Raw genomic sequence first — 26,521 nt, 5'->3', positions numbered from 1 at the left:
CTGGTCACCCAACAGCTCTGATAGAGACATACAATGAGATTAAGGTTGTTTTCATGCCTTCTAACACAGCATTTATTCTGTAGCCCATGCATCAAGGAGTAATTTTGACTTTAAAGTCTTATTACTTAAGAAATACATTTAATGAGGCTACAGCTACCATAGACAGTCATTCTTCTGATGGATTTGGGTAAAGTAAATTGAAAACCTTCTGGAAACAATTCACCATTCTAGATTCCATTAAGAACATTCATGGGGCTTCCCTGGTGGCGCAGTGGTTGGGAGTCCGCCTGCCGATGCGGGGGACACGGGTTCGTGCCCCGGTCCGGGAGGATCCCACATGCCGCGGAGCGGCTGGGCCCGTGAGCCATGGCCGCTGGGCCTGCGCGTCCGGAGCCTGTGCTCCGCAGCGGGAGAGGCCACAGCGGTGAGAGGCCCGCGTACCAAAAAAAAAAAAAAAAACATTCATGGTTTATGAGAAGAGGCCCAAATATCAACATTAATAAGAGTTTGGAAGAAATTGATTCCAACCTTCATAGATGACTTTGAGGGGTTCAAGACTTCAGTGGAGGAAGTAACTACAGATTTTGGTGGAAATAGCAAGAGAACTAGAATTAGAAGTGGAGCCTGAAGATGTAACTGAATTGCAGCAATCTCATGATAGATATAACTTTAACAGAGGAGGAGTTGCTTTTTATGGATGAGCAAAGAAAGTGGTTTCTTTTTTTTTTTTAATTTATTTATTTGTTCATTTTTGGCTGCGTTGGGTCTTTGTTGCTGCGCGCGGGCTTCCTCTACCTGTGGCGAGCGGGGGCTTCTCTTGTTGCGGAGCACGGGCTCCAGGCTTCAGCCGTTGTGGCTAGCGGGCTCTAGAGCGCAGGCTGAGCAGTTCTGGCGCACGGGCTTGGCCGCTCCGCGGCATGTGGGATCTTCCCGGACCAGGGCTCGAACCCATGTCCCCTGCACTGGCAGGCGGACTCCCAACCACTGTGCCACCAGAGAAGACGAAAGTGGTTTCTTGAGATGGAATCTATTCCTGGTGAAGATGCTGTGAAGAGTGTTGAAATGACAGCAAAGAATTTATAATATTACATAAACTTAGTTGATAAAGCAGCATCAAGGTTTGAGAAGACTGACTCCAGTCTTGAAAGGAATTCCACTGTGGGTAAAAATGCTAGCAAACTCCATTGCATCTACAGAGAAATCTTTCGTGAAAGGAAGAGTCAATGGGCACAGCAAACTTCATTGTCGTCTTATTTTAAGGAATTGCCACATCCACTCCAACTTCAGGAACCACCACCCTGATCAGTGAGCAGCCATCAACATGGAGGTAAGACCCTCCACCAGCAAAAAGATCATGACTTGCTGAAGACTCAGATGATGGTTAGCATTTTTTAGTAATAAAGTATTTTTTTAATAAATTTATTTATTTTTGGCTGCATTGGGTCTTTGTTGCTGCACACGGGCTTTCTCTAGTTGCGGTGAGCGGAGGATACTCTTCGTTGTGGTACACGGGCTTCTCATTACGGTGGTTTCTCTTGTTGCAGAGCACGGGCTCTAGGCGCGCGGGCTTCAGTAGTTGTGGCTCGCGGGCTCTAGAGTGCAGGCTCAGTAGTTGTGGCGCATGAGCTTAGCTGCTCCATGGCATGTGGGATCTTCCCGGACCAGGGCTCGAACCCATGTCCCCTGCACTGGCAGGCGGACTCCCAACCACTGTGCCACCAGAGAAGACGAAAGTGGTTTCTTGAGATGGAATCTATTCCTGGTGAAGATGCTGTGAAGAGTGTTGAAATGACAGCAAAGAATTTATAATATTACATAAACTTAGTTGATAAAGCAGCATCAAGGTTTGAGAAGACTGACTCCAGTCTTGAAAGGAATTCCACTGTGGGTAAAAATGCTAGCAAACTCCATTGCATCTACAGAGAAATCTTTCGTGAAAGGAAGAGTCAATGGGCACAGCAAACTTCATTGTCGTCTTATTTTAAGGAATTGCCACATCCACTCCAACTTCAGGAACCACCACCCTGATCAGTGAGCAGCCATCAACATGGAGGTAAGACCCTCCACCAGCAAAAAGATCATGACTTGCTGAAGACTCAGATGATGGTTAGCATTTTTTAGTAATAAAGTATTTTTTTAATAAATTTATTTATTTTTGGCTGCATTGGGTCTTTGTTGCTGCACACGGGCTTTCTCTAGTTGCGGTGAGCGGAGGATACTCTTCGTTGTGGTACACGGGCTTCTCATTACGGTGGTTTCTCTTGTTGCAGAGCACGGGCTCTAGGCGCGCGGGCTTCAGTAGTTGTGGCTCGCGGGCTCTAGAGTGCAGGCTCAGTAGTTGTGGCGCATGAGCTTAGCTGCTCCATGGCATGTGGGATCTTCCCGGACCAGGGCTCGAACCCGTGTCCCCTGCATTGGCAGGCAGATTCTTAACCACTGTGCCACCAGGGAAGTCCCTTTAGTAATAAAGTATTTTTAATTAAGGTATGCACTTTGTTTTTTTAGACATAATGCAATTTAGCACTTAATAGACTACAGTGTAGTGTAAACATAATTTTTATACACACTAGGAAACCAAAAAATTTGTGCAACTTGCTTTATTGCGATATTTGCTTTATTGCAGTGGTCTGGAACTGAACCTACAATATCTCCAAAGTCTGCCTGTATATTTATATCTTGGGAACATGTCCTTATATACAAATAATCAAAGAAAATGTTAAGACTACAATTTTTTAAATAAAAAAGAATTAACAGTGTAAAGAAGTGTAAAAGAATCTTCAGAGTGATTAAGCAAATTTAGGGATGGAAGAGGTGGTATCAACATATTTTATCAAATTTTTTTGCTGGACAAGTTTCAGAATTACTATAACATCTACTATTTTTTTCTGAAAAATAAATGAATCTTCCATGCTAAAATTGTGACATAAAATTTCATTTCTACACTTGTCAGTATAAATTAGTCTACATTTAAAATTTGCACTCCTCTCTGAGCTCTAGACTAATATTGAACATCTTTCAGCTCTTTCTAATATTGAACATCTCCACCCTGGATATATCACCATGTCTCAGGTTCAGGCTCTCTGAACTCAAACTTGTGATCTTTACCTCAAACTGCATCCTCATCCAGTGTTCCCTGTTTTGGTAACCATGATCACCAACCTCTTCAGCTATACAAACCTGCATAACATCTTCCTCTCCTTTATCTTCTATCTCAAGTTTATTGCTAAACACTGTTGAAGTTATTCCTTAATTATTAAATATATCTTAAAGCATTCTACTTCTCTCCATCTTGCATACAGACACTTTAGTTGAAACTACCAAAATCTCTCCTCTGAACTCCCAGCCTGCTAGTATTCGCTTTCGCTTCTTCTCCAAACCATTCTCCAACGTGCATCTAAAGTGATTTTTTTTCTTTTTTTATGTAACTGAAAATCTGATCACATCACTTCAATGGCTTCTCCTTTTCTTAAGATAAAGATAAAAATTCTTACCATGGCCTATACTGCCCTACAAGATCTTGCTGTGCTTCTTTTTCCAACCACAGTAGCCATACTCTCCTCCTCCATCCCTATGCTTAACCTTAACTTCTTCAATACGTCCATGCTTTCTCCCACCTCACAGCTTGCCAGATGCAGTTCTTTCAGCCTGGAATGCAACTACTGCCCCATTCCCTTGATTAGTTAATACCAACATAGTCTTGCAGATCTCACCTCAAATATCCCTTAATTTCCTTGACTACCAGACTAAGTCAGTTCCCTCATTATGCATTCACAGAGCATCCAGGACATTTACCTAATGGCAGTTACCATGTTTTATAGCTAATACTCTATGATTTCCTCATCACTTACACCTAGCACATAGTATCTGATATTTAGTATGGACTCAATATCAAATTTCTTAATGGATAAGTAAAATATTTTACAGATAGCTAATAGTTCAAGATTTTATTTTAGCATTGTTACTGAAAATATGGTTGAATTAAATGTGGATTAAGAATATATTTTTAGGAAGATATGAACATGTTGGTATTATTTACATCACACACATGACATATTGGTAATATATGAGAGGACGGCTTCATGAGAGGCAAGAAAGTTAAAAGCAGCAAGAAAAAAAGAGTCCATTAGGATACAAAGCTGCAGAAAGAAACTACAGTCAGATGAAGACTGAGATTATTGTATCTAGCAACAAGAAAATCATTGGTAACCACTTGCCAAGTGGTTACCTAGATTCTGAATGAAAGCCAGATTACAAAAGATGGAGGAGTGAATGGAAATAGAGATAACATTCCTCTTCCAAGGAGCTTAAATTCTGAATATGTAGCTTCTTTAGCAATGCATAAGGTAATTATTTAATTGTGTCTGTGCTGTGTGATTAGATCTACAAGAGCAACAATTTCAGATGAGAAAAAAAATCCAATTTTCATTTCACAGTAACTCATGAAGATGGAGGCTTGAATGTAGGGCTGGCTCCACAGCATATCATATTAATCAAATCTTCAAGCCAATTCATCCTGCTGAGATATTTGTACATGTGCTTGTACAGGCACATGCATTTTTTTAAACAAAGAAGCCTGGTAAAATTTTTAAAAACGTTCTAAAAAATTACTACATTTTATAGAGAGGGTTTTATGCCAAGAGCCCTGGGGGGTAAATACTTTAACAGATATGTATGAATCATGGATTTCCCTGGTGGCGCAGTGGTTAAGAATCCGCCTGCCAATGCAGGGGACACAGGTTCGAGCCTTGGTCCGGGAAGATCCCACATGCCGTGGAGCAGCTAAGCCCATGCGCCACAACTACTGAGCCTGTACTCTAGAGCCCGTGAGCCACAACTACTGAAGCCTGCCCGCCTGGAGCCCGTGCTCTGGAAAAAGAGAAGCCACCGAAATGAGAAGCCCACACACTACAATGAAGAGGAGCCCCTGCTCGCCCGTGCGCAGCAATGAAGACCCAATGCAGCCAAAAATAAATTTATAAAAATGAAAAAGAAATGTATGCATTATACCTAATGAAAGATTAGTACTAAACATAGCTCAGAAATAACATATCTCTGAGGGGAAAAAAACACAAATTAAATATGTAATTTATGCCAAATAACAATCTTCAAAAGAAAACTAAGATAAAATAAAATTCTCAATTCACTGATCTTTTTTTAGCATATTTCAAGAAATTAAGTAACTATCTCTACTTTGAGAAAATGTTTTTCAGGTAACTCAACCTCTCATTCCCCCTCCTGATATTCCATCTTACAATAGTAAGAGTTGTGAAATTCACCAGATCCTCACATTAAAACTAGACATCCAATATAAGAGAAAGACAGAGAACTTCATGTCACAAGTAATTACTGACTCCTATATTGCTGTATTATTCAACATGTCTAAGTTGAGCAGTAAGTCCTCTTCATGTAGGTGAAAATGTATGTAAGTCCTCATTCATGTAGGTGAAAATGTATGTAAATATTCTGATCTAAGAAACTAATTATGTTTTATTTATAAACACAAAGGCTTAGCAATACTATGACCAACTGGGTAGCAATAAGGTCCCCAGCACTCAGGTTGTGCTTTTTAAATACCATTTCCCACTGAAAAATAATCAGTACTCCTCTGAGAAATGGTTGATACCATGCGTAGTGCAGGAAATGTACCGGATAAGAGTGGAATATGTTGTCATACCAGAAATCAAGGATTCTGTCAAAGACTACTGAAGTCATGTTAAAAAGACTCAAGAGCCAACTTGCAGGAGCTCCCAGTGGCCAAAGATAGGGCTTGAGCATCAATAGGAATGATAATTATAGTAAATTGAAACACACCAATTATGTTTAAATGCATATGTTTACAATAATTTAAAAATCAGTAATCACCTTTGGAAGAGGCTAGGGACTCAACTCACCATTTTGAAAACTTGAAAATAAAGTATTCATTCTGTCTCTTATATATACCTGAGGGCAACTAAGCAGATAATAAAGAAAATTTTCTCTTTATAGAAGTATTCCAGCTAGTGGTTGAAGAAGTGTTGATAGGATTAAAATATCACCATTTTGCAACCCCTAAGGAAATATTAGATCTAATAAATAATTATCAGTGGCTGCTGAAGTCATAGAAAAAGAGATAATCGATTATGTGCCTCTTGGTGGAAGTTTACAATTCTACTTATGAAGTATTTTTGCCAAAATATCAAACCTGAGTTACATCCAAACTCTAGATCTAAATACCACATGATAAGAAATACAAGTGACAGAGGAAAATGTTAAATATCATCATGAAGAAGCATTCTGTAAAGTCCGGACTTCAGAAAACCACAGAATTAACAACTCAATTCCTGCAACAAATCAATTGAAAGGGAGAAGAAGAAGAAGGATGAGGAGGAGGAGGAGAAGGAGAAGGAGAAGGAGAAGGAGGAGGAGGAGGAGAAGGAGAAGGAGAAGAAAGAAAGAAAGAGGGGAACTGATAGATTAGAAGAGACACAAGAGACTGGTAAAAATTTCAATCAACTTCAATGTGTTGATTTTATTTTCATCCTTATTCATATAAATAAATTATTAACAACAGTTTTTAAAAAGCAGTGAAAAGTAATATGTGTAAAAATTGGAAGAGACTCCATATGGACTGAATTGTGTCCCCCAAGATTCATATGTTAAATCTCTAACACCCAGTACCTCAGAATGACTGTATTTGTAGATAAGGCATTAAGGTGATTACGTTAAAATGAGGCTGGGGGGCGGCCCTAATCCAATCTGACTAGTGTCTTTATAAGGAGAGGAAATTTGGACACACAAAAGAGATAGCAGCAGCTTGCATGCTCACAGGGCGACTATGTAAAGCGGCAGCAGGAGAGAGACCATCTGCAAGCCAAGGAGAGAAAACCAAAACTGAAAAAATAAAATTCTGTTGTTAAAGCCACCCAGTCTGTGGAATTTTGTTATGGCAGCCCTAGAAAACTAATACAGATGCTAAAATGATGTATATGTCCATCATTCAATTAGACTTAGAACCATTTATGGGGATCCTGGAGCAATAAATCTCAACTGATGAACTGGAGAGAATCAAGCCTCCTGGTGAGATGGGGGTCATATATAGCTTGAAAAAGCCACGAAAATGATTCTGAATTTCTTTCTCCCCCAACTTAGAATCACTGTCTTAGATCCAACCAAAACACACACACACACACACACACACACACACACACACACACACACACACACACAGACACACAAGTGAGGACATGATTATGGAACTACTTCTCTTGGTCACTCAGCTGATTTTATTCATACTTTTATAGTGAGTTCATATATAGTTTCACCAACTAGAATATAAACATTTTCACTAGGGATCTGAACTATTTATAATATTGAAACTGATTCTATCCCTTCCCTTCTATTAACCTCCTAAATTCTATGCCAATTTACTGTTTACTTTCTCTCCCTTCTCACTTGTAAATAATCCACCCTATTAAAAGGCAGAGCTGTGACTATTCCAAATTTCAGTTGCCCACTATGTTCTCATCCATTTCATCTCTTAAATGTGTTTAAAGCATTAACAACAGGTTGTGTTTCACCCTAGAGACAGCTGGGTTTCAGGAAGAGGTAAAACGTTTCATTATCTCACTCTATTGTCCAAGACAAATGTGCTATTGTATTATGTGTGAAAAGTCACCTTTGAAGTCTATTAAGGATATGTTGTGAGGGTGAGCCATCTGGAAAACACACTGTAGACTGAAAAATAATTATAAACTAGTTTATTGTGTTTTCTTTCCAGTTAAGCCTACAATGACAGCTGCTGAAAACCCTATGTAGTGCAAATGGTAGAGGATCTGAAGCCACACAGTTTAGACTACACCTCCAGCAATGATTAGCTAGTATGCCAGTGACTTAACTTCTCTTTTGTCTTGCCTGTAAAAGTGAGATACGAGTGCATGTTGCATAAGAGTTTTATGAGGATTAAATAAAATAATACTTTAAAACATTTGGAACAGAGTAGACAAGTGTAATTTCTCCTCTCATCTTTTAAGCATAGAGGATATTTAATATTCTTTACATAGAGAATATTAGAAAATCCAATAATATTTGGAAACCAGGTTGAGCAGGTTGGTTTTGTAAAGAAGTCCACTGAGCTTCCATGTGGTTTCCTTTAAATTTCAGGGGAGAAAAAGGCCTTGGAAAATCAAGTTTGAAGCTTCCTCAGGAATTCTCAGTTTGGAGTGGGTTAGGACCACCCAGATTTTGCTTAATAGAGAAGCGCTGTCCGTGGTGCTAGTAACCACGCATACCCCTGGCAAAGTTTTTCCCTGCCCAAAGTTCTTTTCCAGTCAATTTTTCTAGTGCAGCTCACATATCTGCCTCTGGGAAGCTTATCAATATTTCCGCTTTTTGGGTTTCTTCCTATCTTAACATTCTTTATCTATGTCTCCTTCAACAACAACAACCATTCTCTTCCATCTTATCAAATTCAAATAGTTTTTATTTCTTAGACACTTTGCCCATACCCACCACTTAAGAAGGTGGCTCAAATATTGGCTCAGGCTATATTTTACTAACCTTTTTGTTAAGTTTTAAGGAAATCCAAGGCTCAAAGCAAGAACATAGGAAACAGTTGATTTTCAATGCATTCTTTAAAGACTCTTCAGCTGCAACACCTCTAAGGAAATTCCCTGCACTTTTTAAGTTCCCCTCTTTCTTACTTCCAAGGTACCCTGTAGATGTATCTCTCAGTAAAGTTATCACATTAAATTGAAACTCTTGTTGTTAGTTTTGTTAGTTTCGAGTGTCACTAGAAAGAGTTTCTTAAAATCTAGGAGCCTTTTTTTTTTTAAGCACTGGCCAGCTTGTACCCACTCCACTCTTCCTCTCTTCTCCACCATGTCATATCTACGTATGCTGATGAAGCATGCAGACTAGGCCAGGAAAATTCATTTCAGTTTAAGGAAAATTTATGATCTTAGCTTTCATGCTCACCTGGATTTGTAATTCATGCAGGCATATTTTTATGCAGTCATACAAGTATTCATTTTAGAGTTGTATACTTATATAGTAGTAGTAATAGTCATAGTAGTAGTAGTATATTCAAGCACTATTTTCATCTATCCCTACGTCTACCTTTTCAAAAAGCAAATCTGCATGTAATCTGTTGTTTTACTTCTGAGTTCTTGAGTACGTTGATTATCCATCGCTAGTAGGCTTTCCTTCAGTTCCTCAATCCTAATGCTCCATCCTAATGCTGTCTTGTCATAGGACAGAACTCTCATAAGAGTAAATTCTATCCTGAACTCATTTTGGTTGGGAAACCTGAAACTTTACCTAGGTTTCCTCTGTTGTTCTGATCATGAGCTAGGATTCTATTTCATCCTGGATGGCCCTCCTCTGGAACCCAGACATCGCTACCTCTCTGACCATTGCCAGGAGTGGCTCTATTTATCATATTTTGTAACCCACACGAGGAATTTATATTTTCCATCCTTACAATTCTAATATCTGTGGCCTGGAAATCTTGGTTCATATAGAGAGAACAATTTTACCATGAGATGTTGGAAGAGTCCCATTTAAGCTCTAGATGCTGCCCAATCACTTCAGGCTCTTCATGCTAAGAGACCAGTTAGGAAGTATAGGAGTCATCTCTCCTAAAGAGGATAATTGATCATGTTTATCAGGAAAAGATAGGTCTTCTGAATCTAGAAGCATTCAGTAAAAAAGCATTTGATATCCAGGTAATCCACTGGAATATCTCGATATTTATCTGTCCAATTGTGATAGTAAATGGACAAGTATACCAGCCATGGTGTGAAAAGGGCATGGTTACTAGCTCACAACTCTCAGGAATGGGGGTCTACTTAACCTACTAAGTTAGACACCTAGATAACTAGATGTGCTAAGAGTGAGGGAATCTAGAAAGGGAGTTGAAGAGGGAGACAAGGATTATTAGTAGTGGCTTTGTAACCAGCTGCAGTAGCAAGGGCTGTAGTTGTCTTCCTAACCTTCACAAGTATTCTGACTTGCTGTAGGGGTGAACTAGACTTCAAATTAGAATATACCAAAGGAGAAATTATAGAGCTGAGAAAGAGGAGACTGTTATTACAATAAAAGTGGGAAATGCGTTTTTTATATTTATTTAAACTAAAAAAGAGAGAAAGTTCAAACATTTTTCACACACTCCCACCCCCTGCCTCTGGTACCACCAATCTGTTTTCTGTATTAATGAGCTTGATTATTTTTCTTTTGTTTCTTGGGGGGTGGAGGATTGTTTTTGTTTAGATTCCACATATAAAAGAGATCATATGGTATTTGTCTTTCTCTGTCTGACTTATTTCACTTAGCATAATGCCCTCAAGGTCCATTCACATTGTCATGAATGGGAAGATTTCAGTCTTTTGCAGCAGATATATATATATCAAGTTCTTTATCCATTCATCCATCAGTGGACACACAGGTTGTTTCCATATCTTGGCTATTGTAAATAATTTATATGTCTTTCTGAGTTAGTATTTTCATTTGCTTCAGAAATGGAATTGCTGGATCATACAGTAGTTCTATTTTTAATTTTTTGAGGAAACTCCAACTGTTTTCCACAGTGGCTACATCAATTTACATCCCATGAACAGTACACAGGGGTTGCCTTTTCTCCACATCCTCACCAACACTTGTTATTTCTTGTCTTTTTGATAATAGTTATTTTAACAGGTGTGAGATATCTTACTGTGGTTTTGATTTGCATATCCATGGTGATTAGTGACGTTAAGCATCTTTTCATGTACCTGTTGGCCATCTGTATGTTCTTTGTAAAAATGTCTATTCAGACCTTCTGCCCATTTTCTAATTGGATTGCTTGGTTTTTTGCTACTGAGTTGTATGAGTTCTTTATATGTTTTGATATTAGTCTTTTATCAGATATATGGTTTGGAAATATTTTCTCCCATTCATAGGTTGCCTTTCATTTTGTTGATGGTTTCCTTTTCTGTGAAGAAGCTTTTTAGTATGATGTAGTCCCACTTACTTATTTTTGCTTTTGTTGTCAGAGTCAAAAAGTCATTGCCAAGTCCTATGTCGAGGAGCTTACCGCCTATGTTTTCTTCTAGGAGTTTTATGGTTTAAGGTCTTACATTCATGTATTTAATTCATCTTGAGTTAATTTTTGTATATGGTGTAAGATAGCTGTCAAGTTTCATTATTATGCATGTGGCTGTCCAGTTTTCCCAATACCATTTATTGAAGAGGCTCTCCTTTCCCCATTGTATATTCTTGGCTCCTTGGTCATAAATTAATTGACCACATAGTGTGGGTTTATTTCTGGGCTTCCAGTTCTTCCATTGATCTATGTATCTGTCTTTATGCCAATACCATACTGTTTTAATAACTGTAGTTTTGTAATGTAGTTTGAAATCAGAAAGTATGATGCCTCCAGCTTTGTTTTTCTTTCTCAAGATTGCTTTGGCTATTTGGGGATTTTTGTGGTTCCATAGAAATTTTAGTACCATTTGTTCTATTTCTTTGAAAAATGCCATTGGAATTTTGATAGGAATTGCATTGATTCTGAAACTCTATTTGTTGGTTTAAATGCCACTAGGGAGAGTTTCTTAAAATCTAGGACCCATATCTTATCCAACTGTGAACTGTGTTATAGGATATGCTGAACTAAGTTTTGTTGAACTAAATTTAATTACTGAATCCATTAGAGGGCAGATCCAACAATACTCCTTTAAAAGGCAACCTGCCTTGTTGCATTTGGCTGTGCACTAAATTTCAGAGTAATCAGGCTGTTCTGATGAAGATATTCTTGACTGAGCCCATTTGCCACCACACCCACCAATATCAGTATAGTGACTCAGCCCCTCCAGGTAACTGGCAAAGAAGCAATGCCATTTATTTCAAAGACCCTGGCTTCCTACCGTCCATCTTTTCTCTTCCTTCTCCCGTTCAACTGGCACACCTATAATCCCCAATACACTGTGCATGGGAACTGGCCTCTAAGACTAGACGAAAACAGCTCATCCATGCTTTTCACCCAGCAGTAGATTTCTATTCTTCTGGCCAGACCATAATAGAATCACCATCAACAAATAAAAAGACAGTTTTTTGCTAGATAAGAGTGGAGGTTCAAATAAGAGTGAAAGGTAGAGGGAAGAGATATGGGGACATATGTATATGTATAACTGATTCACTTTGTTATAAAGCAGAAACTAACACACCATTGTAAAGCAGTTATACTCCAATAAAGATGTTAAAAAAAAAGAGTGAAAGGTAGAGGAATTAAGAACCTGAAAACTAAGAAATGTGGTGTGGTAAGAGAGAGAAAAATTGTTATTAATGCTACCCCCTTCCCTTCCCCATCCAGGTTAATTTCAACTCTGTTGAGGCTCAGTCAGCAAATCTTTAGCCATAATCACCACTTCCATGCCACCCCCTACCCTGTCTGTAAAGAGCTCTTCTTTATTCTACAGTGGATTGGGAGGAGGGGAATCCAAGCTAAGATATGCTAGAAGAAACACGTGGAGTCTCTCATTTGTGAGTAACCAAGCAATTGCCCTCACTTTAAAATTGTGTTTCTCAGTACTCTAAACCAAAAATGATGTTATAGATAAGAGCTGTTAAATGTTAGGAGCATGAGAACTGCTCACCAAAGTTTTCAGTCAACAGATACATAACTTGTGGTTCTCTTCCTATTTCAGTAGAGCATCACCTGTAATTTTTTTTAACCTTAAAAGCAACGCATGGGCTTCCCTGGTGGCGCAGTGGTTGAGAGTCCGCCTGCCGATGCAGGGGACACGGGTTCGTGCCCCGGTCCGGGAGGATCCCACATGCCGCGGAGCGGCTGGGCCCGTGAGCCATGGCTGCTGAGCCTGCGTGTCCGGAGACTGTGCTCCTCAAGGGAGAGGCCGCAACAGTGAGAGGCCCACACCCGCAAAAAAAAAAAAAAAAAAAAAAGCAACGCATATGTTAATGCAAACTCACTTAAAAAGATTAGGAAGAAAAGCAAAGCACTTGGCCTTTAAATCTTCAGAAGTGGGTTTAATGACAGTTTAATGACAGCCTGTTTAATGACAGGTCCAGAACCACATCCCTGTTTTATTATGTTTCATTATTACGGCATAATTTCCTTTATTACCTATGATAAATGGAAATCAAATACTTGCTGAGGTGGGTTTAAATAGGTAAGAGTGCAAAGAAAAATAGGTTGTTCAAATATCATGAAACTGGGATCTCAGATTCTTAAAATATATATATTTTTAAGTGAGGTACCAAGCTATAACTCTCAATCTCAAACTAGCTGTGTGTGAGAGTTGTTTTTTCGTTTTTCTTGTTTTGTTTTGTTTGAGGATTGTATCCATAATTCAAAGATGAAAAGAATAAAAAGTACATTCAAAGCAGCATTCTCAGGATTTTTCACTTAGACTGATTTTTGGCTCATTCAAGTAGGAAGATATCCCCCCCCCCGCGCAAATTGCTAAGGTTGATGCAAGACGTGAAGCTAGTGAAGTTCAAGTACCGCCTGGGGATGAATTTCACCAGTATGACAGGTGCAGAGCTGTCACTTTAAGACATCTTAAGAGAGACGAGGTTATTTTAAATGCCTTTCTCTCACCCTTTTGATTACACAGGGAGCGACTAACTTCTAGTGAAACCAGCTGGCCCCGGACGGAAGGAATAGAAATCCTCTGCTCCGCCTGCTGGAGGGAGGTGATTAAGAGCTGAGTGCACTGATTCGACCTTTCCAAAAAACTTAGCCTAGGATTGCTGGACACCCCGCAGCGAGTTGCGCAGCGGGATCCGCTCTGCGGTGTCTGGCGCGTGCGGCCGGGCACCTTCTGGGCTGCTCTTCCTGGCCCCTACCCTCGCGGCTGTAACGTCAGCTGCCTGCCAGGCCTCTCAGCCAGCACAGTGGGACATGCCCGAACGGACAGGGGGCGGAGCCTAAGGAGGTGGGAAGCACCCAGCCCGACTGCCCAGCTGGAAAAGAACTCAGTCCCTGCCGGCTCTCCACTCCGGCAGAGTGTAGCTCGGCGGTGAGGACGCTGCAACGCGCCCGCACTCTGCGGCCAGAGTGGATCGCGCGACGTTGCGGCTGCGCGAGGGGCCTTTTCCTGGGAGCCATCCGGGAAAAGCCCGGCTTAACTACAGGCCTTTCGGCCATTGGACGGACCCCCCAAGCCGCAGAAGGACGGCGAAAGGGGACTGAAGCTAAACTGAGCTCTTTCCGAGTGGGGAGAGCCCGCTAGGGCGAGGTGGGAAGGAGGGGTGGGGCGTGTTGCGAAGCTCACGGCCAGCGGTGGATTATCCGGGACACTTTGCGCCTGGGGGCTGCGAAGTGAGCGAGGAGGACAAGGGCATGCTCAGTGGTGGCGGCGGTGATGCGGCCCTTTCCAACGCCGCGGCGCGGGGGCAAGTGGAGGCCGTGCGGCAGCTCCTGGAAGCCGGTGCTGATCCCAACAGACTCAACCGCTTCGGGAGGCGCCCGATCCAGGTAGCTGGGGGCCCCGGGCCTCGCCGTCAGGGGGCGCACAAACACGGCACCGCGGCCTCCGTGGGAAGCGGCTGGGGACTGAGATCTCCACCGACTTAGACCTCTGTCTCTCTTGCTCTAGTATTCAGCTCAGGTGTAAAGCAGGTTTTCACCCACAAAAAAATTTTAAAGAAAGGTATTGGAAACCCCACTACTTGTTTGGTTTTCTTTTTAATGGGGGGAAAAAGACCAATATCCCCTCTCCCATTTCATAAGAGATGCAAGGGATAGGTTCAACTGGAGAGGAAAGGGGAAGAGGAGAGGTTATTTGGGGAGGAGAACTGTTTTGTCTTATCTGTTTGTCTTTCAACAAACAGCGATCAACTTTCAACGATAGAGATAATTAAATTACAAGGTACACAATTTGGACTGAATTTAAGGAATCATACAAAATCACGGCACATGAAAAAAAATCACCCTGAATCTTTAAGCTGTGATGTGAAATTTTATATTCTTTCCTCATACAGACGAATTGAATACAAAGAAAAAAGACAGGATTTCTCAATCACAATACTTAATTCCTTTTATGTAAGCAGTGTCTCTTGAGTGTTACATAAGAAAAAAATGTGCTTCTATATATTTTTATTTAGTTATACTGAATGCTTGGATTACATAAGCATTGCTGCAGCTTTGTTAAATGGCAAAGGGCCTTCATAAATAGTCTCTTCATTGTTAAAATTCATTTATTCAATATGTTTAACTATTAATCCCACTTTAATTAGTGCTAAATATATTTTTTAATTTCTTTAAAATATAAGGTAATGTTTTGTGTTTTATTGTTGACTATTATGGTCATATTTAGTATTCACCTCACAATCACCTTCCAGAACCAAGCCGTTATTAAGGAATCTTGTTAATTGTGTAGATTTTAAAGAAAATATGTATTCATTCATTTTGAATTCATAGAAAATATTGGAAGAAATGACGGATTGTTTAAAGCAGCAACAATATGTAAAGTAGCTCTTAAAGACTTCAAATTATATTAATTGTAGAAAGAGGTTTGTCGTTTTTAATTCACCATATTCTGAGATATTAAGAACCACTTTTCCGCCTCTTCTCTATGTATGAAATGCCCTTTACTTCACTAATAGAAATCATATCATGGTTTCTAAGGGAGGAAATAGATGTTTTTAATACCATGAAACAAACAAAAAATTTTTGCATACTATCTTTTGATTCCGTGGCACATTTTAAAACATAAACTCACAAGAACATATAACAACATTTTGTATATTTAATTATCAAAAATTATTTTATTATATATGGAATCTAAAAAAAATGGTTCTGAAGAACGTAGGGGCAGGACAGGAATAAAGACGCAGATGCAGAGAATGAACTTGAGGACACGGGGAGGAGGAAGGGGAAGCTGGGACGAAGTGAAAGAGTGGCATGGACATATATACACTACCAAATGTAAAATAGATAGCTAGTGGGAAGCAGCCACATAGCACAGGGAGATCAGCTCGTTGCTTTGGTGCTTTGTGACCACCTAGTGGGGTGGGATAGGGAGGGTGAGAGGGAGACGAAAGAAGGAGGAGATATGGGGATATATGTATATATATAGCTGACTCACTTTGTTATAAAGCAGAAACTAACACACCATTGTAAAGCAATTATACTCCAATAAAGATGTTGAAAAAAATAAAATAATGGAAATCGGAAACTTGAATGGATAAACATTAAGAAATTTGTTTTATTGTTAAAATGAGAAGGTAAATACTTGCATAATGTACATGTACACAAATGGATACTATAGGATTACTGCTCCAAAACATCCTTTTTCTAAATTATGCATTGCTCTGATGTGACTGCTAAGATCCAAGCTCTTTTTTAGATAGCGAAATGTTTACTATTCAACATTATAAAATTCTGTACAATGTAAATATAGTGTTTATTTTACATTACCTCAAATATATTATCCTCTAAATGTTAGCCTTTATCTATAATGTTAAATATTAAAAGTGGTGAACCATTCATTAAAAACAATTTGTTTTCATCATCTTATAAAACTATGCATGACTTTACTTTTTCCCTTTCATCTCCAATTTTGGCTCCAATTGTGGGACTGTATTCCCTTTATGAGCAGAGACATATATAACAGTGAAAAGCAAATGGCTTCCACAGGGGATTTACTGCAAAAACTAAACAAAGTAAACCTTGTTTTAGACTTAGTTGTTTCTTATTTTCTCTCCTAAAGCACTGCTCTAACTTCTAAAATAAATATATCAGCTAACTGCCTAGTAAATTTTTTAGACTGGGATTATGGCTGGGGTAGAGGAAAGAAAAAGGAAAATAATTAAGACTTTAAAAGTCTTAACTCCACCCATAAATCATTTAACAAAATAGACTCCCCTGTTTCAATGGAAATTTTAAAGAAATCTCCCACAACGGCGATAAGCAGTTTATCATCAGCTCTTTCTTGTCTTCCCACGTTTGGAGAATAAAATGTAACTAATTAGGGCTGAGTAGAGTATAATTGGGGCTGGGGCCGGGGGTGGGGGGGGATGGTATTGCGTCAGCAAATGAAGCTTAACTAGACTCCTGAGGCTTGTAAGAGTCTCTGGATCATGAATAGGTATTTCTTTGAGAAGACTCTACCTGCCCCCACCCCGGTCCTGACCGCTCTGCTCTCTCCGGCAGGTCATGATGATGGGCAGCGCCCGCGTGGCCGAGCTGCTGCTGCTCCACGGTGCGGACCCCAACTGCGCAGACCCCGCCACCCTCACCCGACCCGTGCACGACGCCGCCCGGGAGGGCTTCCTGGACACGTTGGTGGCGCTGCACCGAGCCGGGGCGCGGTTGGACGTGCGCGACGCTTGGGGCCGCCTGCCCGTGGACCTGGCTGAGGAGCGGGGCCACCGCGACGTCGCCCGCTACCTGCGCGCGGCCGAGGGAGACTGATGGCGCTTGCACACAGCCGCCCCAAACGATTTTTCTTTTCTCTCCAGTTCCTCACCCCAACTTAGTTCAATGAGGTCTGCAAACGTGGAGCGGCGGAAGTCTTCCTGGGCGACCTGATTCCCCGCAGGGAAGGAGGGGCAGACCGGGAAGAAATTTTTTTTCTCTTTTTTTCTCTGGATGCAGCCCTCGACATTCACCGTGAAGTGAAACGCAGAGAGGTGGGGCAAATGGATTTCCAGCGAGATTTAGGAGCCGAATGTGGAATTCCCAGGTTTATTTTTCAGGGTTTTCTGGCGAAAAGTGGCACATGAAGAAATCCGCGAAGGAACCCAAGCGCTGCGAATCTTCACACAAAAGATGCTGGGGCGGAGTGGGAGGCGGCGGTGACTGGCATTCGGGTGGGAGGCAGGTGATAACGTTCGCCCCATTGACCTTGAAAGACCCCCCCCCTTTAAGCCCCTACGTCAGGCGTTAGGCCCTGGGGATATGAGGGCAAAGCTGAAGACGGAGGACCAAGCGATGATGACGGTCGTCGTGGGCTCTTTCTTTACAAGCTGCACGGAGCAGAGCAGGTCACGTGCAAAACGCTCCATACTGGAAGCCTTGGGGACTCGCGCCCAGCTACACCGGATAGTGACGGAGAAGAGAGGACCCGGAAGCCACCTCGAACTTGCCTGCTTATTCTAAAGTCCCCAGGGCAAGGTGGTTCTGAACAGCTCTCCGAAAGGGGCGCTCGTTTGCTGTTGTTAAATAAAGGCGAGATTCTTGCGGCGTTCCAGCAGTCCGCGCACAGACTGAAGTCGGGGATTGTAGCGAGAGCAACTGTAGGTAGGCAGTTAACTGTAACGATTTGTTTAATCTATGAACGGTAGGATACAGAGAGCCCCCTGTAAATTGCCACTTGAAAAGATTTCGTGATATTTTGTACTTCTGGGTGGTTCTTCAATAGCAGTCTTACTTACGGAGACTTTAAATAACAAAGTAACTCGTGGCCCTTGGGAAAGAGGTGAGGAAGAACTACAGCTTTTACACGAAGCTATGGCACAGTAGCAACGCCCAGATTGCTTTGATCCTTAACCTATTTATTTCTCTGTTAAATTTTCTGTTTCCTTTACTACAGTCTCAGGGGGTCAAACAATGAAATATTACAAATGTATTTTAGAAGATCCATGCACTTACCCAGTAAATTATCTCAGGATATTTCCCAAAGCGTTGCTAAGAGTAGACTGAATATAAAACTGTTGAAAATATATGATGATGGCTCGCGGAATGTCTTAATATCTGCTGAACAAACTAAAGGTGTACTGTTTGGGGATTTAATTTCCAGTGTTGCTTGATACATTACAGCATTGGAATAACTGATATTTCACTGTTTTAATGTAAAAAAAATTGAGATTGGACTCCAAGATTTTGGCTTAAAACATGATTCCATTCCTAATTTAAAGAAATTGTGGAATCTGATGACAACCTGATATTAAGGGAAACTAAATCAAGAAAATGTGGTTGGGTACTATAGGGTTCTCTGAGATCCACAGCCATATATATATTATATATATATTATATATATTTGGCAAATATATATATATTCGGCAAATATATATATCTATATATTTGGCAAAACCAAAACATCATACATTATTGGAAAATCAAGTACCACCTGGTTGCACTGAAATAGTAATTTATGAATACATGTAAAAGTAAATTCAGATTTCAAATCCACCTGGTAGGCAGATTTGGTCAATGTGTTTTATCAGCAGCACAAGAAGTATATACTGTTAAATCTGTTTAAGATTTCACTTTGAAGGATACATGCAAGCAAATATAGCTCTATATACATGAGCCCTGCTTCTGGCTCTATTTTACAATTACAGAAAAATATACGTGTTAATTTCTGTATCTAAATCTAAAATATTACCAAGGTTTGTACACATCTTACTACCTGACCTTCATTGCAAGATCTGGAAGTGAAATAAATTCAGAATTCAATAATGTATTCATTTGGCCTCATTTTTATATTTCCTTTTTCAGCCGAGTGAATGGATGAGAAAACAAGGATGATTTACTATGAAAGCAAAATCTATTTAAAATTTCCTGTGTTCTAATGGCTAAAATTAGTAATTTCAGATATAAGGAATGAAAAATAGATTCAAACAGAGAGCTCAAGATCCATACAGTTCCAAATGGCTTTGGGAAAGTGTGTTCATAGGAATGCTTTATTATATTTTATTTCTATATTATGACAAAAGCGATATGAATATGGTGTCCAAGACCAAATTAGTTCATTTTATGAAGCTAGGTAACTGACCTTCAGCAAATAAATAAAACTAATTTAACTTAGACCAACCACACTGAGATTCTATATTGTCCTTCCTTTTATGGGAAATGTTAAAAACAAACTACTTGTGTGTTAATATGTAGTAGTGAATAGGGATTTTTTTTACCACCTCTGCAAGTATCAATTATTTTTTAAAAAAACAAAAGAAATGCTTATTTTCCTTTTATGCTTTATCAGAGGCTGATTATTTTTATGATAGGGTGTAATTTTTCCAACATTCAAGACGTTGCCACTCTACCAAAAGAAAAGAAAAAAGAGCAAGTAGAAGTAGTCATCTTCAAAAATGATAGAAATAATCTTGGAAGCACTCTTGTGGACTGCCTTCTGAAACAAATGCAAAAGCTGGTGTCATCTACAGTCATCTTCTTAGCAGACTAAGAAGTCTGCTTTGGTATTTATGTCAGCAGCTAATCATAACCAAAATCTGACATGACTACTAAGTTTTCACTATCAACAAACTATTTCATTATCTTGTGAAAACTTGAAAAATAAATTTTAGGTTGGCATAATTTCACAGTGTTCAATTACCAAGCTTAAAAAGATGGAAACGGGGAGAAATAAGTAAGAAAATAAGAACATTTTAATTTTAAAAATTACTTGAAGGAGCAACAAGAGTTGAATCACAATACTTTCAGTATCTTCTCCTGTTCTATTTATAATCCCAGGGAAGAAAGAGGGAATGAAGCAGAGATAAACCAGGACTTGATTGGAAGGTAGAAAACCTGGGTTCTCGTATTAGTTCTTCAACTAATTCAATATATGACCTACTAAATCATGTGACATGATTAGCCCCAATTTCCTCATCTATAAAAGATGGGAGTTGGACTAGATTACTTTTAAGCTCCCTACCATCACTAAAGTTTTATCGCTTTATAAGTTTGTTGCATACATGACTGTAATGGGGTCTTATATTTTATTAGTAATGATTTTGCCACTTTGCTTGTCTGAGCCAAGAAAAGCTATATAAAGGAATAGAGAGAAGAGATGCATTTTTAAATTCTGGAGCCTTGTGGGGTGGGGGATCTCCATAAACACCACCTCCACCAGTTAGTTGAGAAGTTACCAACAAGTTTGTGGAAACCAGCACAGAAAAGATGCTTTGCAAAATAAATATGTAGTTTAATTTTAAGCTCTTTCTTACTTTGTCTTACCTCTGGGGTTTTTTTCTGTTGCATTTTGCATTTCTCTCATGTGACTCATAGCCACCAAAAGAATTCACGTCTTTAAGTGAGATAAGCAGGTAGACCCAATAAATTTGCTAAAATAATGCTGAAGTAGGTGTTTACAAACTAATGTAAATGCTCTGAAAGAAACAGTGTTTATTAAGTAAACATATAACAAGTGATACTGACCTAAATGGGGTTGGTATAGGAGTTGGAACCAAGAAAAAATGTTGGTGGCATTGGAAGGAATAGAAAGTGCAAAGGCACGAAATGCTAAAATATGTAGAAAAGTCATTAGAAGATGAATAACTCTCTGTAAATAGCTGCTGTGGAGTTTACAGACCCATTTCTAAAGGTCCGTTCTTTCTGGTTTGTTTCCATTGGATTCCATGAAGTTTTAGGTCCCTAAATGTTGCCTGGATGATAGTAGGAACCAGCTGGTCAGGGAAGAGCTCTGTATCACCTCAATATCAATACATGTTGATTTATATTACTGTGATTAATATGTAATCCATGCCAGTTACATATTATTTCATTAGTAGCACTGGCTTCAAAGCAGAATTTCCAGTATTACATAATTAACAAAGGGGTGATATATACAAGTTACCATTTCTATAAAGTATTTGTTTCCTTTATGCAAGGAATGCTATTAAAGTCTGAGTAAGGAATTCAAGAGGCCAAAAAGGACTCCTACCATTTGTAAAAGCTGATCCTGAGAAAAGTTTTATAGAAAATCAAGACAGTAGGGAATGAGCAGTTTCCCATTATTTCAGGCCTGGGAATATTTCACAAGCCCCACCAGCGTGTAGACCATAAGCAGTTTGTTTTGGTTTTATTTGATTAATTCTGTTAAACTACTGATCCATCTTCCATAAAACACCACCATGCCTCTCCTCCTTCTATTCCTTTTGTTACTTTCTTTTCATCTCATTCTCTGCCCTCCTGAAATGGCTGACTTGTATTATAATTTGAAGTTTGAAATCAATATAAACCAAAGATTTTTCTGGGGAAAAAAAACTATGAAGATGATACACAGACTGTCTCACAGACATCTACGTTTTATTGGAAATTTACAAAGGAACCCCAAACACCTGTTAATGCCCTTCTCATTCAGAAGCCCCTGACATTAGACCTCCAGTAAATCTATAGAGTCAGTGCCGGCACATAAAATGTTTTACAACAGAGTTAAAGTGAAAACTTTAAGACCAATTACAGTAATTAAACCATGGCTCATTTCCCTTTCAAATTTGGCCTTCTCCCAAAATGCATAATCTATTTGTCTATCTTCTCTTTGGAATACTCTATATTACGAAAGGATTGGTGCTACTTCCTTTGAACCCTTTCTTGTGTGACCTCAGGGTCTCCATTGCATTTTAACCAAACGCCACTCTACCTTCTTCTCACTTTACAAATTTCTTCATCTCGTTGCCTTAGCTGAAAACTGGGTCTCCCTGAGAATTCCACTTTCTTCTGACCAGATAATAGTTACTGAGCTGTGGATAAGAGTGGGAGTCAGAACCAGTCATGAGTGTCTGCTGTTTGGGTGGCTTTCAGTATAGTCCTAAACCAGATAGGTAAAGGTTATTCATTGTTCTTCAGTTTTCACTCATCTCATAGTATAAATAATTGCATTTTGTTTTCCTTATCAAATTAAGTTGTAAATAATTTCAGTGTATGTCATTATGTATTTTATAATATGTTTATAAGAGATAACATATAAACATAAAACAGTAAACATTTTTTCTGTTCACAAAGCCACAGATAAGTCAACAGATTATGACAACACACAGAGTTTTCTTCTGAAGGGTGAATGTTGGAAATATTTATATCCAATGGCTTCTCATTCTGTGGGTTATGAGTACTAAGCTCTATCACCTTTCCTAGGGCACAGCAGTACCCTGTACAGTCTCCTATATCTGCTCCCAATATGCCACCTTAGAGTTATAAGCTATAAACTTGCCTAAAATATTTTGTCATCCTCTACTACTCTCTAATGTCTAGACTGCCTTGGACAGTTAGAGATATCATATATGGATCCATTCCAGAGCTGCAGGAGCCTTTTGATCTGTTTAAATCCCACCTTGAACAGAAGAATTTAATGTCATCCCCTTTCTAGGGAAAAATTACGTGACATTTCATTTTACATTCACCCTCAGGTATTTATTATGTCTGTACAATGATGGTGCTGTCCCCATCAGTCATTTGAGACCAACATATAGGGAAGTTGTTCTCAACCCTGGCTCTCAATCATTCATGTTCTAAATTTTGAATTCACTGACCAACTTCAGGACTACAAAATTAGAATCTCTAGTTTTGGAGCCAAAAATTTCCATAGTTGTTACTCTAAAATTCTTTTTCATGGTAAACTTTCAAACAGTACAGAAAGTAAACAGAATTAATATCTCCTGAAAACTCCCTATCCACCATTCTCACTATCTAGGAGTAACCACTATTTTTGAAAACTTTTAATCAACTTCCCAGAAATATAGGTACACATAATTGTAAACAGCCCTGCCCCAATACACACATTTAGGAAACCATTCTGCAACTTGTTTTTTTTTTTGATAGTAGATCTTTGACAACTTGCATGAGGAAATAAAGATGCACTTCATTTTTTGTATAGCTGCATAGTTTTGTATTTTATGGATAAACCCAAATTTTTTAAAACCAGTCTCTTATTAACAAACATAAAAATTATTTCCTTTTTTTTTGCTACTACATATGCTGCTATAAAGAAACTTCTTTTCATCCTTGTATGAGCAATCTGTATCAATTTATAGAAGTGATATTGCTGAGGCTAAAGGTACATCTGTCTCTTTTTCTCTCACACAAACACACACATACCGTATATGTCTGCACATATGTGTGTGTAAAATCTTTCCATACTTATGTGTGTATATATATGTGTGTATGTGTATATCTTCAATAATATATATACACGTATATGTGCATATATACTCTTCATACTTAGATGAGTTATAGGAGTGGAACTGCTGAGTCAAAGGGTAATACATATATACATGCATATGTAATATGTATTTTTTTCCATACATATATACACACTACATAAAAGTATACATATTTCCATACATCTATTTATGTATGTGTATATTTGCATACATAAACTCAGTGGAATTGCTGAGTCAAAGGGTATGTATATGCCCATACAGTTTTAATAAATACTGTAAAGTTGCCTTCCAAAATGAATGTACCAAGTTACAATAGTATGTAAGAAGATTGTTTTCTGACAACTTTGCCAATGTTATCACTCTTTTTATTTTTGCCACACCTGTAGGTATATGTCAGTGTTTTTGTTACATTCCTTTACTAACCAGTAAAATTGAATATATTTTCATAATTTTTTAACCATTTGACTATTTGAATATCCTCTACTCTAAACTGCCCATTATATTATTTGCTAACTTTTCTACTGGGTTTTTTACTCATTTATGTATTTATATATTCTAGAAGTTAATATTTTATATGTGTTCAAATAATAGTTTTAAAATCTTCTAGTGTTTTGTGTCTTATACCTTTGGGGTTTTTAGTTTGAGCATGTGCAATACTAGGGAAGTTTCTCACAGAATTTTGATAATCAAGAGATACCTGAGGGAAAAAGCTAGTGTCCTAGGACATCACAGCTAGAGGGTAGTTGGGTGGCATGGCACAGACAAGGTATTAGTAAAATGCCCTCTCCTATCTCTGCCTGTGGGATGAATTTGCTGATCCAAAATAGAAAATCATTTTAAAAAATAGAAAATAATTTTCCTCCATTCAAAAACTCAGCTGCCAAGTCAGTTTTTAGGCCAAAGGAAGAGAGCAAATAAAAGCTCCGACATTCAATGATTCTCTTTCTGCAAAAATGACCCATCAATATTTCACTTCCTATTGACTCTGTTTAGCACAACAGAAAGGGCACAAGGCTTTCAGTCCAAAGACCTTCTTAATGATTCCAGCCCTGGCACTTGCTGGCTATAAAGTATCTAAGATTTGAGTGCCTCTAGGCCTCAGTCTTCTCACCTGTAAAGTAGGGTAGTAATCCCAAATTCAAAGAGCCGCTGTGAGGATAAGTAATACAAGTGAAAGTGTGCACAAATAACACTGATCAGCTCTTGATCATACTCTTCTTGAAGAACACAAAGCCAAAGTCATCTGGAATTCCAAACGTGTTTGGAATGCCACAAATTAGTTGTGTTGCTAAAGATTCATCTTCATAATTGTATTTTGCTTAGTCTAATATTAAAATTAGATAGAATTCCCCTGCATACCACAACTAACAAAACACAGGTGTTGGGTAGCAGGGGAAAACCAAGATGGAATTTAAGTTTGAGTTTTAAATTTTATATTCTTTGAACACAGAGCTTACTGTATAGTCATCTTACTCAGTGCTCTTACTCAAATGGCATTCCTCTGAAGTGGGTAACTACCCTTATCCCCAGAACAAGTTTGGGCGGACAGGAAATGGTTATAGGTTAAGCTATACAGGCCCAATCAATACAGAAAGATCACAGAATGTAAACTTGGTTGGGAAACTGAGGCTCAGCAGACCTTTCAGGCATAATAGGATAATGTGAGGTTTAATTTTATGTGTCAACTTGGCTAGGCTGTGGTACCCAATTGTTTGGTCAAATACCAGTCAAGTTATTGCTATAAAGGTATTTTTTAGATATAATTAACATTTAAATCCATAGATTTTAAATAAAGCAGATTATCTTCATAATCTGTGTGGGCCTCATCCAATTAGTTGAAGGCCTTAAGTGAAAAGAGGTTGCCCAAGGAAGAAAGAATTCTGTCTCCAGGCTGCCTTCTGACTCAAAACTGCAACATCAACTCCTCCATGGGTCTCCAGCCTGCCTACTTGTCTTGCAGACTTCAGACTTGCCAGCCCCACACTGGGTAAGCCAATTCCTTAAAATAAATCATACAAGCGCGTGCGCGCGTGCACACACACACACACACACACACACACAATTGGTTTTGTCTCTAGAGAACCCTGACTAATAATTTCAAGAAATGTGTAATACAGGTTTTCTCACCCTCCCGCACCATGGTTTACTGCCACAGCTAGTAACCATGGTTACTGCCACAGCTAGTAACTCTGCCTGGGTCCAGGAAACCCTTCTCTCTTGCACTTCTCCAGAGTCCTTAAATGATACTGTGCTGAAACTGGGCAGCATTTCCCCTCCAGGATGCTTTCTCTGATCCCCCACCTCCTAAAGTACCCCTCTTCTGTTTGCCATAAAATGAAATCCCCTCACTATAACTGTATGTTTTTACTAGTCCATCTCTCTCCTATGAGGTTTATTTTGGGGGTGGTGGTGGAGGAGGGGAATCATAGGTGTGGTGCAAGACAGAGCAAGACCGGCCTTCCACGGAGTTTACATACTAACTACTGACAGACAAACAAGTAAACAATTACTAATGATAACTTCTGTATGGTAAGTGCTTTAGGGGAAAAAAAATACGGTGCCTGGAGGAAGAGTCTCTGAGGGGGGCGGGGTGGCGGATATACCTGAGAAGCGCCCTGAAGGAGTAGGAGCTAGCCTTGTGAAGAGCCAGAAAGCGCATTCATTCTGTCACAGTGGAGCAGCAAGCAGCCTCAGCATGGAGCCTGGGTGTTCCGTAAATTCTGAG

At 39.2% G+C, this 26,521-nt stretch overlaps 1 protein-coding gene across 1 annotated transcript; it reads left to right on the top strand.

Annotated features, from left to right (window-relative positions):
* Positions 1–13,892: 13,892 nt before the first annotated feature.
* CDKN2B (cyclin dependent kinase inhibitor 2B) lies at positions 13,893–19,362 on the top strand. Its single transcript, XM_060155175.1, has 2 exons — positions 13,893–14,449; positions 17,129–19,362. The coding sequence occupies exons 1-2, from the start codon at positions 14,315–14,317 to the stop codon at positions 17,387–17,389; spliced, it is 396 nt and encodes a 131-aa protein (XP_060011158.1). The 5' UTR covers positions 13,893–14,314; the 3' UTR covers positions 17,390–19,362.
* Positions 19,363–26,521: the final 7,159 nt, after the last annotated feature.

The sequence above is a fragment of the Lagenorhynchus albirostris genome, chromosome 7 (genome assembly GCF_949774975.1).
Source record: "Lagenorhynchus albirostris chromosome 7, mLagAlb1.1, whole genome shotgun sequence".
NCBI classification, from domain to species: Eukaryota; Metazoa; Chordata; class Mammalia; order Artiodactyla; family Delphinidae; genus Lagenorhynchus; species Lagenorhynchus albirostris.
The sequence above is the reverse complement of the archived record's forward strand: the minus strand, read 5'-3'. Positions and strand labels throughout refer to the sequence as shown.

Coding starts and splice junctions, on each gene's coding strand:
- CDKN2B (XM_060155175.1), top strand. CDS start 14,315: ATGCTCAGTGGTGGCGGCGGTGATGCGGCCCTTTCCAACGCCGCGGCG. Junction 14,450..17,128: donor TCGGGAGGCGCCCGATCCAG/GTAGCTGGGGGC, acceptor TCTCTCCGGCAG/GTCATGATGATGGGCAGCGC.